The sequence below is a fragment of the Athene noctua genome, chromosome 4, assembly GCF_965140245.1.
Source record: "Athene noctua chromosome 4, bAthNoc1.hap1.1, whole genome shotgun sequence".
Lineage (NCBI taxonomy): Eukaryota > Metazoa > Chordata > Aves > Strigiformes > Strigidae > Athene > Athene noctua.
In genome coordinates this window covers 33,059,978-33,076,670 of record NC_134040.1, presented here as the reverse complement: position 1 = coordinate 33,076,670, position 16,693 = coordinate 33,059,978, and the positions used below count along the sequence as shown (strand labels likewise).

At 47.8% G+C, this 16,693-nt stretch overlaps 1 protein-coding gene across 1 annotated transcript; it reads right to left on the bottom strand.

Moving 5' to 3' along the window:
* Nucleotides 1-142: 142 nt before the first annotated feature.
* On the bottom strand, nucleotides 143-16,573 carry ENOPH1 (enolase-phosphatase 1). The gene is made up of 6 exons (XM_074904891.1): nucleotides 16,251-16,573; nucleotides 12,262-12,363; nucleotides 6,815-7,017; nucleotides 3,556-3,688; nucleotides 3,148-3,271; nucleotides 143-2,108 (listed from the first exon to the last, which is right to left on the bottom strand). Exons 1-6 carry the CDS (start codon nucleotides 16,458-16,460, stop codon nucleotides 1,969-1,971), a joined length of 912 nt encoding a protein of 303 aa, XP_074760992.1. The 5' UTR covers nucleotides 16,461-16,573; the 3' UTR covers nucleotides 143-1,968.
* Between the last annotated feature and the right edge of the window lie 120 nt (nucleotides 16,574-16,693).

The window sequence follows — 16,693 nt, the reverse complement described above, 5'->3', positions numbered from 1 at the left end:
TGTGGTTTTTTTTTTTTTTTTTCTCTCCTTTTCCTATATGCAATCCAAACTGAACTTCAGGTTTTGGTGATAACTTTGTACATTTCTTAGAGTATTTCTAACAAGACATTTCAGTATAACTAAGTGACAACTGATAAACACTGAAACATGACCACTAAATAAAGTGCTTTTATGGAGAAAGTGAGTTTTTATTTTTGTCCCCTACCCCATGCATAGCTTTCTGATGGCAAAGGCAAAACAAAAGGTGAGTATTTACAGTGTCATGATTAAAATTAACACCTAAGGAAGCCAGGGACTCTTCAGCCATGCAGATACACTTATTGTAACAGTGCAGGTTCTTTCTAGGATCAGACTCATTACACAGCTCAGAAAGGCATCCAGACTAGCTGCCTCACAGCCTTACCTGCTACCATCAAGTTTTAGAAGGGCAGTGCTGGCATGATGTGGTATCCTCTCAAAATGCCCGTTTCTTCCTTCTTCTCTACACAGCAGCCTCCCTCATCAGGGACAGCTGTAGATCAGAGCTCAGGAAGGCAACATGTGCTTTAGTATTCTATGTTGGCCAGCCGTGAGGGCAGGCTCAAGCGCAGCCACGCAGAAATGCTTAAGGAGCAAGAGACACTCATGCACGAAGGCAGGGAACTGGGGTTTCAAACTGCCTCTGCCTCCAGTATCACTAGATATAACCTTGCTGTGGCTCTCACTCCTGCGCCCCTACTGAAATCGTAAGACGGTCAGGGAGGTAATACAGCTTCCTTGGCAGGACAGGGTTGTCTGCCTTAAAGAAAGGACGGAGCAGGGCGAAAGCAGGAAAATAAAGTATTCACAGGTTCAAAAAAAAAGACATTTGCCTTTAGGTGCTGGGATCACTGGTGACAGACAGGAAAGCTAAATAGTGGGATTGAGTGAACACATGAAAGCAAAGTTGTGTTTTTATTTACTACATTAGGAAAAGTCCCGTGATCTCTGATAGAAATTGGCACAATTTAGGTAGGGTGGGTGAAAAGGTCAGGGTTTTAATTCTCCTTAAATGCAGCAGGATGTGTCTCTCAGGAGCAGTTGTTGGTCAGGGTTTGCTCACAGCTGGCCAGTGCTACGAATGTGTGACAGGGTGACTGATCTTGGCTACCGAGAAGGAGCTCCATGGGTTAGTGCTAAAGGAGATTCAGAAATGTAGTCAAGCTGACTTTGGTGATCAGTCATTTGGATCCCATAGCCCAGCACCACAATGCAGCAGTGAGGTGGGTCTAGAATTTAATTTTTAAAGCTATATTTATATATATTCTACTTCATTGTGGTAGGCTGGCTGTGTAGCTCTAAGCAGCTTCCATGTGCAAGTTGTACTGTTTGGTACTTAGACCTGCTGTGGATACAGCCAAGATTTAAGTTGTTCCTGGTCTAAAGAGCTTGCCTGCAATAAGGGTTGGATTTTTCCGTGGCAGTCCAAACCTACTGTATTATAGCCCACATCCAGCATTTTCCTGAGGGCATTCTAACTCCTCTAACTTCAAAAGTTTTGACTTAGCAACCTTGTCTGCAGGAAGAAGCTCATATCCCCTAATGGTCCCTGGAGGACCCTCTGGGACAGGGGGACATCATACACCTTGTTTTCAGACTGTTTCTAAAAATGATGGAGCTGGTGGTGGGACGTCTTAGCCCCAGATTTCAGTGGGTGCGTCTGAAGGAAGTACCCCCTGAGCTAATTGCTAGCCGGGAAAGGGGAGGAACAGCAGGGCTTACAGGTGCTGCTCCTCATGCTGTTCCCAGCTCCAGATGGCTGCTGCAGGCCTCTGTCCTACTGCACAAGGGACCCTATACCACATGCTCCATCCATACCTGCCTGAACTAGTCACGGGTTCAAGACATGATGTGGGTTTGGTTTTCAATTCTGATTATGGACAAAGTTACCTAATGTTACACAAGGACAATTCAGATGAAGCACAGTCTTTCATGCACGTACCACTTTCCCTAAGTGGAGGAAGGCAGGAAAAGTTCGGTGAAAGATGAGATGAGGCTGTAATACGATTTCTCATCATCTGTCAGTCCTGCATTGCCTGGTCTGATCACCACAGCCACATGAGTATCTGCCTCCTCAGCTGCGTTGGCTTCTGAAACAGAGGCAGGGAGAAAGGCGATGACATCTGATCACTGACCTCCCCACATGAGGATATTTATGGCTTGAAGGTGCCCCAAAACACTGAAGTGCTTTTAAATGTTGAGACTGAGAGAGCAGTGCAGGGCTCTAGAGAGGGACTAGCTCCTGGCAGCCTCGCTGTGGATGACTGTAGTTGCCATGTGATGTGCGTGGATGGGAGCTGGCTGCCTTGCCATCTCCTCCCCCATCCCAGCTGATGGCTGTCCAAGGCGCTGTGCAGGCAGCACGCACTGGCAGCTTGATTCCTGCCACAAAAAAGCTGGGCTGTGGTTGGACTGTGGCATTAGCAAGTCCAACACCCCCTGCCAGGAGTCTCTTCTCACAAGCTTCCTTCACTCCCCAAGCACAGCAGGAGGCCACAGGAAGATGACCCAGGGAAAACTGCAAGTTCCCACCAGCTCTCCTGCCAGGGCTGGGGAGGAGGTAAGGGCTAACTCCTGGGGACTGAGCTGGCTTAGACCGAGATCACAACCCAGTGTCATTTCTGCGAGAAAGATGTTCCCAGCAATGGCAGGAAATTAAATTAGCTTCCTGAGCCTGGTTTTCCAGGGGTCAAGTCCTGGTGATCAGGAGTGATGTTTTCCTGCTGCTAAACACAACCTAAGAGTAAGTGGCAAAAAGAACCAGCCACTGTGTGTGCACAGCAGACATTGTCTGTTCCCCTGAGCACAGGTCACAAAACCCACTGACCCTGTTTGTAAATGGGGCATGCCAACCGCTTCAGCAAATGCACCACTCTGCTTTAACAGTCTCCTTGCTTGCTGGTGCAAGGGCAGGTTTTCTACTTGACCTACTTTCCCCCATGGCAGCACTGCTCACAGATATCCCACAGCTGTGTGAGAGCCTGGATGTGTAGGGAAGGAGAGTGGCAGCAGTTAGGGGGATGCCACTGAAGCAAGGTGACCTGCAGCATTTCTGGGTGCTTGTGACAACTCAGCAGCACATGTTTAAAGAGCACAGGTGAGAGACAGCAGGATTGGCAGGCCACCTACCTCGAGGGACATCCGTCAGGAAGAGGATGTTGGTGGTGGTGCACCCAATACTGGCAGCAATCCTTCTGTAGCTCTCACTTTCTACCTTGGGGCCTATTTTGGTATCAAAGTGGCCATCAAAGAGCTGAAAGAGAGAGAAAAGCAAAGGCAGTGCTCAGTGCCACCTGAAGAGCAGGGCTAAACTTTGCTCCCACACAAGACGTCCCCTTTCCTTTCTCCCACAGTAACGGGGAGCTGATGCAGCCATGCTAGCATACTCCACTGGCTGAGATTAACTCCCATGGGCCAAACCCACGGCCCCACCTTCCTGTCCCAACTCTATTCACGACGCATTACGGCAAGGGCAGTTGTGGGAGAGAAGTGCTCTGCGGAGGGAGGAGCTGTAAGGAAGGTGATAAGGTTATCTACCTCTAGGATATCACCTTCTGTAGAATATCCAAACAGAAGCTTCTGGGCTTCAATGCTGCCTGAGGAGTAGATATAGACCTTCATCCCCGCTTCCCGCCACTTCCGGATGGCTGGAACCACGTCCTCGAAGATTCTGGAGCAAAACAGGGCAGCAGGTAAGGGCAAAGCCAGAGGCACCTGAGCCAGGACACCTTTAGCCAGGCACTGTGACAACTGTCCCATTAGTTTGCAAGAGGACTTCATCCTCAACCTGTTCAGGGCTTCTGCAGCCGGGGAGTCTATTTCAGCAGTGGGCAATATATTCTTAGCTCCAGTCAACTGAGCAGCTCATTGACTGCTATGCAGTCATTGACAGCAGCTCTAATGAGCTGTCTCAGACATTTGGCAGGAATCACAGAATCATCTCAGTTGGAAAAGACCTTGAAGATCCTCCAGTCCAACCATTAACCTCACACTGACCATTCTCCACCAGATCCCTCAGTGCCACATTTCTCCAGGAGCTTCTCCAGCCCCATCAATTTGGAGAGGGGAGGAAAGGTTAGGGAAGATGGCATCCTGCCACTTTTCTGAGATGGAAGAATAAGGGGAGCACAGACTCTTGCATCCTGAGCCCCCTCCATTTTGCAAGCTACTAAGGTTCCCCTGTTGCTAAGAGCTACAGCTGTAAGCTGCACCCATATGGGGCAAACTCATCCCACAGTCTCAGGCTCTGACTGTGTGTAGGGAGGAGCTGAGAGGAGGCTGTAGCCTGCAGGAGCTAAACAAGCAGCACTGTACGAACTGTTTATTAGTATTAGACTGGCTCTTAGGAAGTCTTTTTTTGCAGAAGGGGTTGTTGGGCGTTGGAATGAGCTGCCCAGGGCAGGGGGGGAGTCCCCATCCCTGGAGGGGTTGAAGAGTCGGGTTGACCCAGCGCTGAGGGATCTGGTAGAGTTGGGAACGGTCAGGGTGAGGTTCATGGTTGGACTGGAGGAGCTTCAAGGGCTTTTTCAACCGAGATGATTCTGTAATTCTGTGTTTGAAGCCAGACAACTACTTGTGAAGGAGTGTCCCCTAAGGGACTGAGGTCAGAGCTGCTCTATTCAGTGACTCGGTCAGGTTGTACATACTACCCGTAGGCCAGATGTGTCCCCGGCTTAACTGCACTGCAAAGGGTGAACCAGTTCCTATTCACTAGGCAGCAGCATCTCTCCCCTTATTCTTCCAGCCTTGAAGAGTGCTGCAAAGACAAGATACCAGTCTAGCAACGAGCTGACGAGTCTCAAAATGTGAGCTCCATCTAACTCCTGGATAGTAGCTGCATAAAGACAAGCCCAGCAGCAGGGAGTAAAGCTGTGAGAGAGGGAAGGAAGACCAAAGTCAAGGCAACTGCTGCGTAACTGCTAACGGACATGTCTGTCAGTTCCCTCATAGCCTTCTCATTTGTACCACATGACCTCTCCAGTGCTGCACTTACATGTATGTAAAAGCTCTTTGTATGCAAAGGACATTTACAAGATTACCCATGTAGTGGGGGAAACTGAAGGCTGGAGGATGCTCAAGAGGGACAAAATGAGGCTGACAATAAGTCCCTCAGTAATACAAGTGATGGTTGATAAGGAAAGGCCACAAACCATCTCAGAAGGGCAGGGAGAGGATTTGAGTTTGATATAGCAGGAGGATGGAGAGAGGAGCTGGAGGAGACGTGATCCTCAGGGAACCAAGTTTTCACCCCAGTCCAAACTGCAGCCTTCCCACCTGCACTGCACAGCTCTGTGTGGCCATGTGGGCCAAGGCCCAGAGGTACTGCCCTGAAAAGAGGATCTGAGCCCCCAAACACCTGAAGAAAGATGACTCCAAATAGATGCAAAAGGAGGCACTGGACTGAATTTTGCAGACTTGTAGCCATCAGTTGGCCCTTTCTTCATGTCCAGCTTCCTGGCCATCTGCTCAGGGCCTCATTATGTATTTAAAAAAAAAAAAAAGTTCACTTTTTTCATGGTTACTTATTAAATTTCTCTGATGTCAGATGAAAATATTTTGAGGTTGTACAGCACTTGCAGAAACTCCCAGCCACCCCCATGTTTTCACACGCTGAGTTCAATGCCTCGATTTGGGCAAGGGGTTGACCTTGAAGATCTCACTCCTTGAATGCTGCCCAGCAGCAAGGCTAGCTCTACAGTTTTTGGGCCACTGTAAGACAATTAGCCCTGTTTGTAAAAAGAAAATCAACAGGATGGCTGTCCCTCTTGATTTGCTTTTGGGTTTTGTGGCTTTCTCTGGTGGATGTTTACATTTTTCTGTGAGCTCTTTTTCTTCTTCCTCATTCTTCCTTTGGCAAAACACTTTGTGAACTTGGGGTTTGGTTTACTTCCTTAGAAACTTGAAATGCATAGTTTAACCAAGTATCTCTTGACCTAAGTAAGAAAATCAGGCTTAATTCCAGTCGTTCCTACTTATGCACACTTGAGTTGAAGCTGAAGAGCCTGAAGACAAAAAGAAGTAGAAAGGCAGGAAACGCTCAGGTAAAGAGACAACAGAGGAGGAAACAACTGAAAGGACCTGACCCTGCCATCCCGGCTTGTTTAGGCTTGTTCTAAAATGTGAGTGCAATTCAGGGATAAAATATGCAAAATGGAGAACTGTAAGAAGTTCATATTTCTGCCTCAATCTCTTGGTTTAGCAAGAAATCTCTATAGAGAAATATTGAGATATTTTCTGAATTTTTAATATAGAAGATAGTTGTCCCAGATGAATGTTCTACCAGTTGTGGGAGCAGAACTGCCCTGTGTGACACTTCCATTACCTCGTTCTGTTTCTCAGAACTTGTCTCCTTTACGGACTCTGTCCAGGTGGCCAGAGAATTGGCTGTTCCCTAGCATGTACCTGCCGATTATTCCTTAAGGTGAAACACTCTCGCCCACTTGTCATCTTCCCAGTGGGGACTGAGACAACTTGGTCAGTCCCAAGTTTACTGTAAGCTTTTGGGTCCCCAGATTCAAAGATTAAGCTCAATGGAGTTGTCTTTCATTGCATGATCAAGTTTGAAATGAAGTGTCTGCCATTGGTTCCACGACAGCAGCGGCCTGGCTTAAGCCATGACTGAACGTAAATATATTGTCATCTCCACCAAGGTGGTAATCCTATTTGCACTTGTACATGGAGCTGTTTCCAGGAATAGCTTATGCGGCTAATCTGCTAACAGAAGTTGAGGAAAGATGCACCCCATACCCGCCCCAGGGAAAGGGGCACCCAATTACTCACACCCCCAATTACTTACTCTCCTTTAATGTGTCCAGTTGCATAGGCTGCCCTCCACATGTGGCCCTGCAGCTGCTTCAGCGCCGTAGTCTTCCTGTCCAAAGACATTTGCCAGTGCACGTTGTCTACGACAGCCTGGATGACCTGCTCCAGCTCCTCTTCCCCGCTGCCGCTCTCCAAAGGGATTGGCACAACCCCATCCAAGCTCGAGTCCTCCTGAGCCTGGGAATCACCCATGATAAAGAGGTGAGGGAAGAAGTGGAGCAATCTCAACGTCTCAGTTTAGGAAAGGGGTCTAACACCTGCATCCACACACCTCTGTGCAAGACACAGCTTGAACTGCTCTTGACATGAACGGTTACAACACTGAATGCTTTTCTCAATGGGAAATACAGACTTCAGTAGTGCCTAAAAACACTTGCTTGGATTGTACTTTCCAAACCCAACAATTAGCTGTATTGTAAATACTCTAATGAGAACTATACTTGCTTAAGTATTTAATTATTGAAATTAAGGCAAGGAAGCAAATGCATCTGTTGGCTTCAGACAGCCACAGGTCTCAAATTGATGCTGTGTCCCTGTACAGAGGCAGAATACACTGCCCTGTGCAAGACAAGTACTTTTCCATCCCTCTGTGCTGCTCCCCAAACAGGCACCTGGAAGCCAGAGGTGGCACATTCAGGAAGAGAAGGGCACAGTGCAGGCACAAAGATGGAAAGCTGTGGTTCAACACCTGCTCAGGGGCCATGAAGAAAAGGCAAGCTGAGGGAAGCAGCTGAGCTGCTGCCTACCAAGCACCAGCCCTTCCTGAGCACCTCCCCAGGCTTTTGCCCATCAAGACAACCAGCCTTCATGGGGGCCAAAGAGAGGTATGGGCTCATGTTGGGTTGTTGGGATTCTAGAGGGCTTTCTGCGAGACAATGGCCACGTGAGCAATCCTGCGTGAGAACAAGACTGATAAGAGCCTCAGTCGAGCAAGAATGCGATAAGGATGTGACCCTGAATGCGGGGGGAGAAACTCGATGAGACAAAAACCCCGGAAGGGGTTGGGACAGAAGAGGAAGTTACACAAGGCAGGAAGCCTGGCAAGGCTGATGTGGCACTTTTTATCCAATCATAAGAAGGTTTAAAGCGTGGGCTAAGTTAACTGCCCAATCTTGAGGACTTGTACTGCATGTTACTCACGTGTGCGGGAGAACATTATAAAAGGGCTTTCTTAGTTGTAATAAACGGGCATTGCTTGATCACATTGGTCGTGTGCGTGCTCAGCTCTCCCGCAAGTGGCACCCAATGTGGGGCCTCAAGATTGGCACAAAGTCTTCACTAAGGAGGACTCGTTGGAGTGCAATCTGAGGGGGAGAAAGCCAGTTGACATATCCAGACACAGCCCTGGTGTCTGAAGGTGGGAATCAGCACGCTGTAACTTAAAAGGGAGAGATAGAGGGAGAGTTTGAAGATAACGGATCTGCGAGAGGCGGCGGCCGGGGAGGAATGGGGCTACCTTGCCAAGGACGAACAGGCAGTGGTGAAACTCCTCCAGTGTGTCCTCTCTATGAGGGGGAAAAAATATAAATTCACTCTGGAAAGTTTAAGGTGGAGCCGAGAAAAGGGACTTATATCTACTTGGGAATCTATAGGGAAACAGCTTTGGGAGTCGATCAGTGATGGAGGAAGATCAGCAAAAGAAGTGAGCAGCTATAGCACACTCTGGAAACAAACCCGTGAGACTTTGCAAGAGCTGAGCAGCGAGCGTGCTGTGGATGCTTCTGCTTTTGCAGCAATCGGAGCAGCATCTCGTTCTGACAATCCGCCTCCGATGCCGACGCCCCTAGCGGCTCTCGTCGCGTTAGCTCAGGAAAAAACCTGCTTACTTTGCCGGTCGCGCCGCCGCGTCCGCGGCGGGCAGCGGGGGCGAAACCGAGAGCTGCGCGGCCAGAGCTGAGAACACCCGAAGGGCACCTGATGCCGTCAGAAGGAGAATGAGGCGGCATCGGAGGAGTCCGCGGGGTCGAGCAGTGGGCGGGGCGCGCAGTATGGAGTTGGCGGCGGCGGCCCGGGGCCCCCCGAACCCCCCCGCCGCGGAGTCACCACCTGCGGCCCAGCCCGGCACCGCGCGCTCGGACCGCACCCACCCCCCCCAACCCCCGACAAAAGCAACAAGTTTTTTCACGGAGAAGGTGCTGACGCTGTCATGCAGCACTGGCTTTATATGTTCTTAATGGAGTCTTCGTATTTGTAATATTTGTCATTCTATGTTGTGTCAGTAAGGAGTGTGGGGGACTTCTTTGTGTGGTTGTGTGATTGTTTGTGTATGTGAGATGCAGCCCAGCTGCAGAGTCATCGGTGCTGCTGTCTGTTTGGGCTCAGTGTTCTAAGTGTTACATGTAAAATACCTCCTCTAGCAGGAGGCAGTAATTCTGTGTTGATTTTTGTTTTGAATTTAGGTGCAGGCTCTGCAGGGAGAGTGCACCTCTGTACCATCTACCTGACGGAAATATTGTCAAAAAATCATCTACAACCTTACAGGGTTGTTTGTTTTACCAGGGGTCGTAGATGTTGGTTATGAAAAAGAAAATCAGAATTATGGCCTGAACCTCTGTGTTCTGTAACAAAAGGGTCAATAATTGTTCAGCTTGCTTACTTTACTGCGGCTCCCCCTAATAGTATACCAAGAAGCCGCAATTACTCAGGATTTGGATCAGCAGGCACCCCTTAAATATTTTGGACTCAGACAGTGACACAAGATTGACTTCTAGTAAAATGTACTCTCACTAAAGCTAAAGCGTCTGTTACAACAACAAAAAAGGGGAGATACACCGTATCAATCTACACCTCAAGAAAAGCTAAATAAGACATTATATGTCATGAACTTTTAAACATTTCCCTGTCTCACAGGTACCACCAATATTGTGTCATTTCTCATCACAGATACCAGATCAACAAGAAGTCCAAAGTAAAGCTCAAGTGTTAACAAAAACCTAGAAAGGAGTAACTGGGAAGGACCATTTCCTTTAATAACCTGGGGAAGAGGTTATGCTTGTGTCTTCACAGGTCACAGTCCCTGGTGATTACTGGCAAGGTGTGTGCAACCATACCTGAGGTGTGAGAGGCAGCCAGCACTCAGGATCCAGCTGTGAGGGCTGTGGGTGCCCTGTACCAACAGTTTGCAATCTCTTCGACTGATAATTTAAACAGAATGTCTAGGTAATGTTTGCTACTGCAACAGAACAAACTACACTACAGTTGCCAATTCTTTTAAGAGAAAATGCTAACAGAAATTGCAACTCCTTAATGAGATATATAGACTTACTAGTCACTAGTGAAAGATGTATTTTAGATGAAATGTAGTTATTAATAAGGATGAAATGCTGTAAGAATGTGTATTCAACTTTCTTTGTTTAGCAATATTAAGAATTAAGAACTCAAGTGTTTAACCTTATTAGAAACTCCCTTGGTTTTCCCCCTGGAGTGCTGGCCAGGCTCTGGGTGGAACCCAACAGAAGGATGAAATCAGATGTTTCCGCTCAAAGAAAATTGCCAGTTATTTTGGCCTGTTGATTTGGAGGTTGAACCTGCTTGCAGCGACTTTGGATGCCTCACCTACGGATGGACACATCGCGAGGAAGGGCGCTCTGAATTCTCGCTGCATTCAGGGTTCCCTAGCAATTGCAGATCTGAATGTTAGTACTCCTATTAATTAAGTGTGCTACTCTGTATTTTCCTTACTGTTTATTTTTGTAGTATTTAGTCATATCCCTTAATTATGAGTAGTGAAATTAGCCTACTCTTTTTAACTAGTAATTGTAACTGCTGTATTATTTTAGCCTTCTGTAGAGCTATTCTAAGTATGCTGTGTTTTTGAAGTTTGTCTAAGCCCTGATTGATACAACTCTCAAACAAGTCTTGCAAGTGCTGCAGCAAAACAAAGAAAGGCGAGATCTGGGAGGCATCAGCCTTATACAATTCTGACACATGGTTGGTATAATCAGACAGTCTAGCTAGGATGGCAAAACGTGACTCCTTCAGCAGTACCAGTAAATGATACTTGGTTTTGTAGTGGTGCTTACACAACAAGTTTACATCTTGAAGAAGGAAGAGTATTTAATAATGATTTGGCTAAAACGTTACCAATTACTAGATGGTTAAAGGATTTGGTTTTATATTGAATAACAGTTTTGATTGTCATTGTAATCTTTTAATGATGTTAAGCTCTGTGTGGAAGTGTTTTATGAAAATGATGGACCGAACAATAAAAGGGGTCTAGATCGCTCAAAAACAAAAAGAGGGATTCGTGGAATGGTTAGAAAACAACGGACATGTTGTGAGCGATCCAGACTGAGGGGCCTCACTTTAACCACAGGCTATAGCTGAAGAACACCTGCAAAGCCAAGGGGCTAAGAAACTGCATGCGTAGCAAGAAGATAAGAAAGCTGAACTGTTGAAAACAAGATGTTTGCTTAGCAGGAGAATGGCGCATGGACACCACAGCCTTTTGGCTAGTGTCTCCAGTTGGGACCAAAAAGGCATTACAACTAGTCACTCGTCTTGCATGTTGGACTGCTAAACAAATGAACTTGACATCCAATGTAATAGGTGATTTAGCTATGGATGTCAAGAGTCTTAGATATGTTGTACTTCAAGATAGGGCTGCCATTGATTTTCTGCTTTTAGCACAAGGGCATGGGTGTGAAGAGTTTGAAGGAATGCGCTGTATGAATTTATCTGACTATTCGGTATCTATCTATAAGAATCTGAGAAAACTGAAGGATAACATGAAGAAGTTAACTGTTGTAACATCACCCTTATCAGAATGGTTTGCTTCATTAGGAATCACAGGATGGTTGAAGGAGTTGTTACAAGGGGGAATTGTAATTCTTGTAGTTATCATGCTTGCTGTTATTTTGCCATGCTTAGTTTCTTGTGTTAGACATTTGGTACAAAAGGGCCTGCAAGAAATTCGGATTGCTCAAAAACAAAAAGAGGGATATGTTGGGATTCTAGAGGACTTTCTGCGAGAGAATGGCCACGTGAGCAATCCTGCGTGAGAACAAGACTGATAAGAGCCTCCGCCAAGCAAGAATGCGATAAGGACGTGACCCTGAATGAGGGGGGAGAAACTCGACGAGACAAACGACCCCTGGAAGGGGTTGGGACGGAAGAGGAAGTTACACAAGACAGGGAGCCTGGCAAGGCTGATGTGGCACTTTTTATCCAATCATAAGAAGGTTTAAAGCGCGGGCTAAGTTAACTGTCCAGTCTTGAGGACTTGTACTGCATGTTACTCACGTGTGCGGGAGAACATTATAAAAGGGCTTTCTTAGTTGTAATAAACGGGCATTGTTTGATCACATTGGTCGTGTGCGTGCTCAGCTCTCCGCATTGGGTGACTGGGCGAGTCCCAGTGACCTAAAGTCTCTGGCATGCTGTGAAAACCCAGAGAGACACAGTGTAGCTCCATTACTTAACCTGTTTCCTCAGGAGCCCGACGTCCCGCTGGCACTCCTCCTCCTCCCAGTGAGCACGCAGATACTCCTTCACGTTGTCTTTGATGTAAGGGAACAAGGTCTCCTGGCAGCACACAAGAAAAACAGGCAGAACCTTGAACCTGGCAGAGGTAAGGCTGATTTGTTTTTAAATCAGCTGTGTGCACATGCTGGTGTGTACAGTTATTTTCCCAGCTCCAGCTTTCCCTACAGTACTGCAGCTTGTGAAACTGCCTGCCAAGGGTGGGCTGCCTGGTCGCAGGCCAGAGCCAACCTTGGGTCAAGACTAGTGCAGGTGGATTTTTTGCACAAATGCTTATGTAGCTGCAACTTTTAAATCCCAAGATGGCAAGATGGGTGATAACTTCTTCTGTGCTTGCCAAAAAATATCCCACAGGCATATACGACCCCAAATTCCCATCAGCTGAGTATGAGGCTGACTGTATGTACTGTGAACTGACAAGTTATACTACTCTATTTTTAATGGGGCTCTTGTCCTAATGAAGGTTGTTCTGAAAACACATCTCAACTTCTCACCAGAGCTAGAAGACTTTCTTTAAAAAGAAAAGTCTAGTCCAGTGACACTGAGCTCCATAGGACAGTCTTGCAAAAGAAATGAAACAGGGTAGGGAAAAGTGCCACAGGAGAATTACAAACCTTCCTGGAGATCCCAAGGGCAACCATAAATAATTACAAATTGCTCTCATCAGTGGAATTTTGCAACCGAGAAGCCAAAAGCAGCCACTGCGACAGCATCTCGGAGTGCAGGAAGAGCCTCAGGACAAGGGGAGGGCAGGGAACTTCTTCCTTCAGGTACAGAACTGAGCTTTTCTTAATGGGGAAAAATTTGGGATGGGGAGGAGATGGGAGGAAACCAGCCTGAGCTCATCTCTCCTCAGAAAACAGCCAGTGATATTTTTCTCCTCACTGTACGTCACCTTTAACTTGCTCCTGAATTAAGAAAATGATGGCCCTGAGAGCATAATGTGGCATCAGAACTGCAGGATTTTCTATTGCTCCAATATGGCGTTTTCCATGTTGCATATTTTAAAAACAGTGTACATTTAGGGGAAAGGAAAATCTCTTACACAAGTAGAAAATTACCACAAACTTGTCTAGGAAAATCAACAGCCTTGTAATACCCCCAGTTACTCTCTCTTCTCGTTTATTTGAGCTTAGCTGCTTTTAAACTACCTTTTAAATCATGGAGGAAATCAATGAGTATCCACTGGGAAATGCAACCGACCTGCTGACTTGGTTTAACTTCCCTTACAACTCAGATGTCAAAAGGTCTTAATTGCTTTCCAAAAGCAGTGCTTGCAAAGAAAAACTTCCAACCAGGCTCCGAAAGCGTGGTGTATTCAGTGATTCAGTGGGTTTTAAAAGGGTAGAAGCCTTGGCCCACTAGCAAATGCATCTGTCTGTGATTCAAGAGGGGACACCCATGTGACAGCTGGAGTGATGGACAGTTTATGGATATCAGGAGTGATCCCAGGCAATGACGCATAAGTTTAAAAAGCCATGAGACTCTTTGCATCCTGAAAGAAAATACCTCCATCTCAAAGATGGCCTTCAACAAAAGCTGGCGGCTGCAAACTGTTGAAGAGGTTCAGCTGGGGCTGTTACTGACCTTTTTAATTTCACCCACTTCTCTTTTATCTTGGCTAGCAGGAGACCTGAGCCTGCCTGCGCGCAACTCCCATCGCTCTGTCCATCTCCCACACATGCTGGGGAGGTGAGCGCTATCGTAGCCAGGCTCCTCGGCCATATCCAGCCCCAGACACGGCTGCCCCCACGCAGCTTGGCATGATGGAGAAACAGCCATCAGCAACACACAGTTTGACAGCCCTCCTAAGCCTTTGCAACCACTCACAGCAGTGTTAAACCCTGTACAGAAGGAGAGTATTTTTACTGTCAGTAGACACTCATGTAGCATGCTGTAATTAGCGCTTGTAGGATTTCAAGCAACCAGGGTTAATTTTCCTTTCAATGTCCATGCAAGTGTCACACTGTCACACAGTGCAGTAACAATCTGCTCTTTTACAAATCTGACAAATCCCAGCGGATGTAGTTTATCAAATTACATCTCTCCCCTGCCATCTACTCTTCTCTGCCAGGGTGGACTCAGCAAAAGAGAAAACTTGGTGACCTCTAACTAAGGGCTGCCAAATATTCTCTTTGATGGTATCTTTCCTTAATCCACCCATCAACCGGCTCATACTATTTCCTTACTTTGCGTATTCAATAATTCTAATAATAAAGAAAGGATTAAATAAAATCCTTCAATATTAAAGAATAAAATGCCTGCAAAACCAGCAGTGGACCTTTTAAAGGGAAATAGAAATTATGGAGGTTAAGTGGAAGTCCAAGTGAAATAACTTGTTTCAAGTTATTTTCAGGATTTCCAGCAAACTTTTAATTGAAAACTGTAACTCATTTGGCTTTCTTGCAACAGAAAGAATTTGGGTAGGAAATCATCTCAGGTGTATTGCATGGTATTCACACAACAGCAAAATGGATTCAAGGTGGATGTAGCCAACTTCATTGCTCTGTTAGATGTTTAGTAAAAAGTCTATTTAAATTGAAAGATATCAATGTGAGGGATGCAGCTGTAATGTCATCTAGACCTGATGTTTCTTCAAGAGCCCTGAAAGAACAGCAACAGGAAAGATGTAGGTCATGTTCATCTGTTAAACTGTTAGCAGAAACACCTAGAAAGCCTGACAAGAGCCTTGCACTGTGTGGGTCACAAAGCACCTTTGTAAACTACCAGCAAAAAAGATCCACCAAATCCTATGATGTCTCATGGAGAAATAAGGCTAATGGCAGAAGCAGGGATAATTCCATTTGGTGTTTTAAATACAAGAAAATTGCTCCCTCCTGTGGGGATACAAGCTTGGTTAGGGACCAAAACCTCTCGGAGAGGAGGGCCCTGAAAATTTTAATAGCATATTTATGGTGTTTGTCCCGATGCCTCCTACTGTCCTCCCAGACTTCCCAGTCCCCTGGCTTCTGAACCTAAAACAACATTTTCGATAGCCTTAAGCCTGCTCCTAGGCAAGGGAAGCCACTTGTACACATTTGCTGTTAGTACAGTCTTCCTCATGTACACTTGACACCATCTCTGTGCTGTCCTTCCCCTGGACTGGTCCTGTGCATGCTGGAGGAAGGATACACAGAACCATCTCGGTTGGAAAAGCCCTTGAAGCTCCTCCAGTCCAACCATGAACCTCACCCTGACCGTTCCCAACTCCACCAGATCCCTCAGCTCTGGGTCAACCCGACTCTTCAACCCCTCCAGGGATGGGGACTCCCCCCCTGCCCTGGGCAGCCATTCCAACGCCCAACAACCCCTTCTGCAAAAAAATACTTCCTCAGAGCCAGTCTAAAAGGTACACTACAGCTCTGGTGACACTGGAAGCATCTGACTGTACCACCCTTTTGAAAGGAAAAGGCAGCGGGCAACCCCAAGATTGTGTATTTCAGGCTCTCTGCAAATTCGGGTGGGGTGCGGCAGCTCCAGCCATCTGAGCATCACTGACGCTTGAGGGCTTTTCCTAAATGAGGCGTCAACTGCCCCATATTCATGAAAAAAATCATTTACTGAACTGCCCTTGATCTGAATAATTCCCTGTTCTCCTGTCCACAAAAAGGGCAGGCGATCGGTAAAACGAGGCGTGTTTTCTCGTGAGCATTATTCAGAAAAAAAAACAACCAAAAAACAAACCAAAAAACACCCAAACAGAAAACGTGTCACGGTTTTACGGTTCTGGAGGAAACTCAGGCCTGCCCTCGGTAAGGCTGCAGCCCTGGGAAAGGCTCGTCACCGTCCGCCGGCTGCTCGGGCTGGGGCGGGATCACGGTAATAACGGCGATGCTAACGGAGCCCCCCGGCAGTGTCAGCGGGGCTCCCAGCCGCAGGAAGTGTGTGTGGGGCGGTACTTCGCTGCCGCCCGCCTCGCCGGGACTCACCTTCACGAAGGCGATAGGGGTGATGGTGCCCTCGATATCCAGCAGGATGGCGCGCACCTCCGCCGGCACCGGCAGCACGCCCATGGCGGCAGCGGCACGTGGGGCGCGGGGCACACCGGAGGAGTGCGGCGGCGGCGGCTTCGGCGGCTGCGGGCGCTCCGCCCTGCGGCTGCGCAGGGGGCCGGGCCGGGCCGAGCCGCCGCGGATCATGGAAGGCGAGTGCGGCGACGGCAGGACCCACCCCGGCGGCGGGGCGTGCCGCGCCGGCTGTGCCCGCCCCGCCCCACCGCCTCCTGAACGGCGCTTCTGGGTTGGGCGTCACCCCCCACCCCCCCCCCAGCGCCCGCCTGTCCCGGTCGCCGTCCCCACCCAGGGCAGCGACACCCCCACACACACCCCCGCCGCCTCGCCCCAGGGCCCGCGGCGGGGAGCGCTGAGCACCG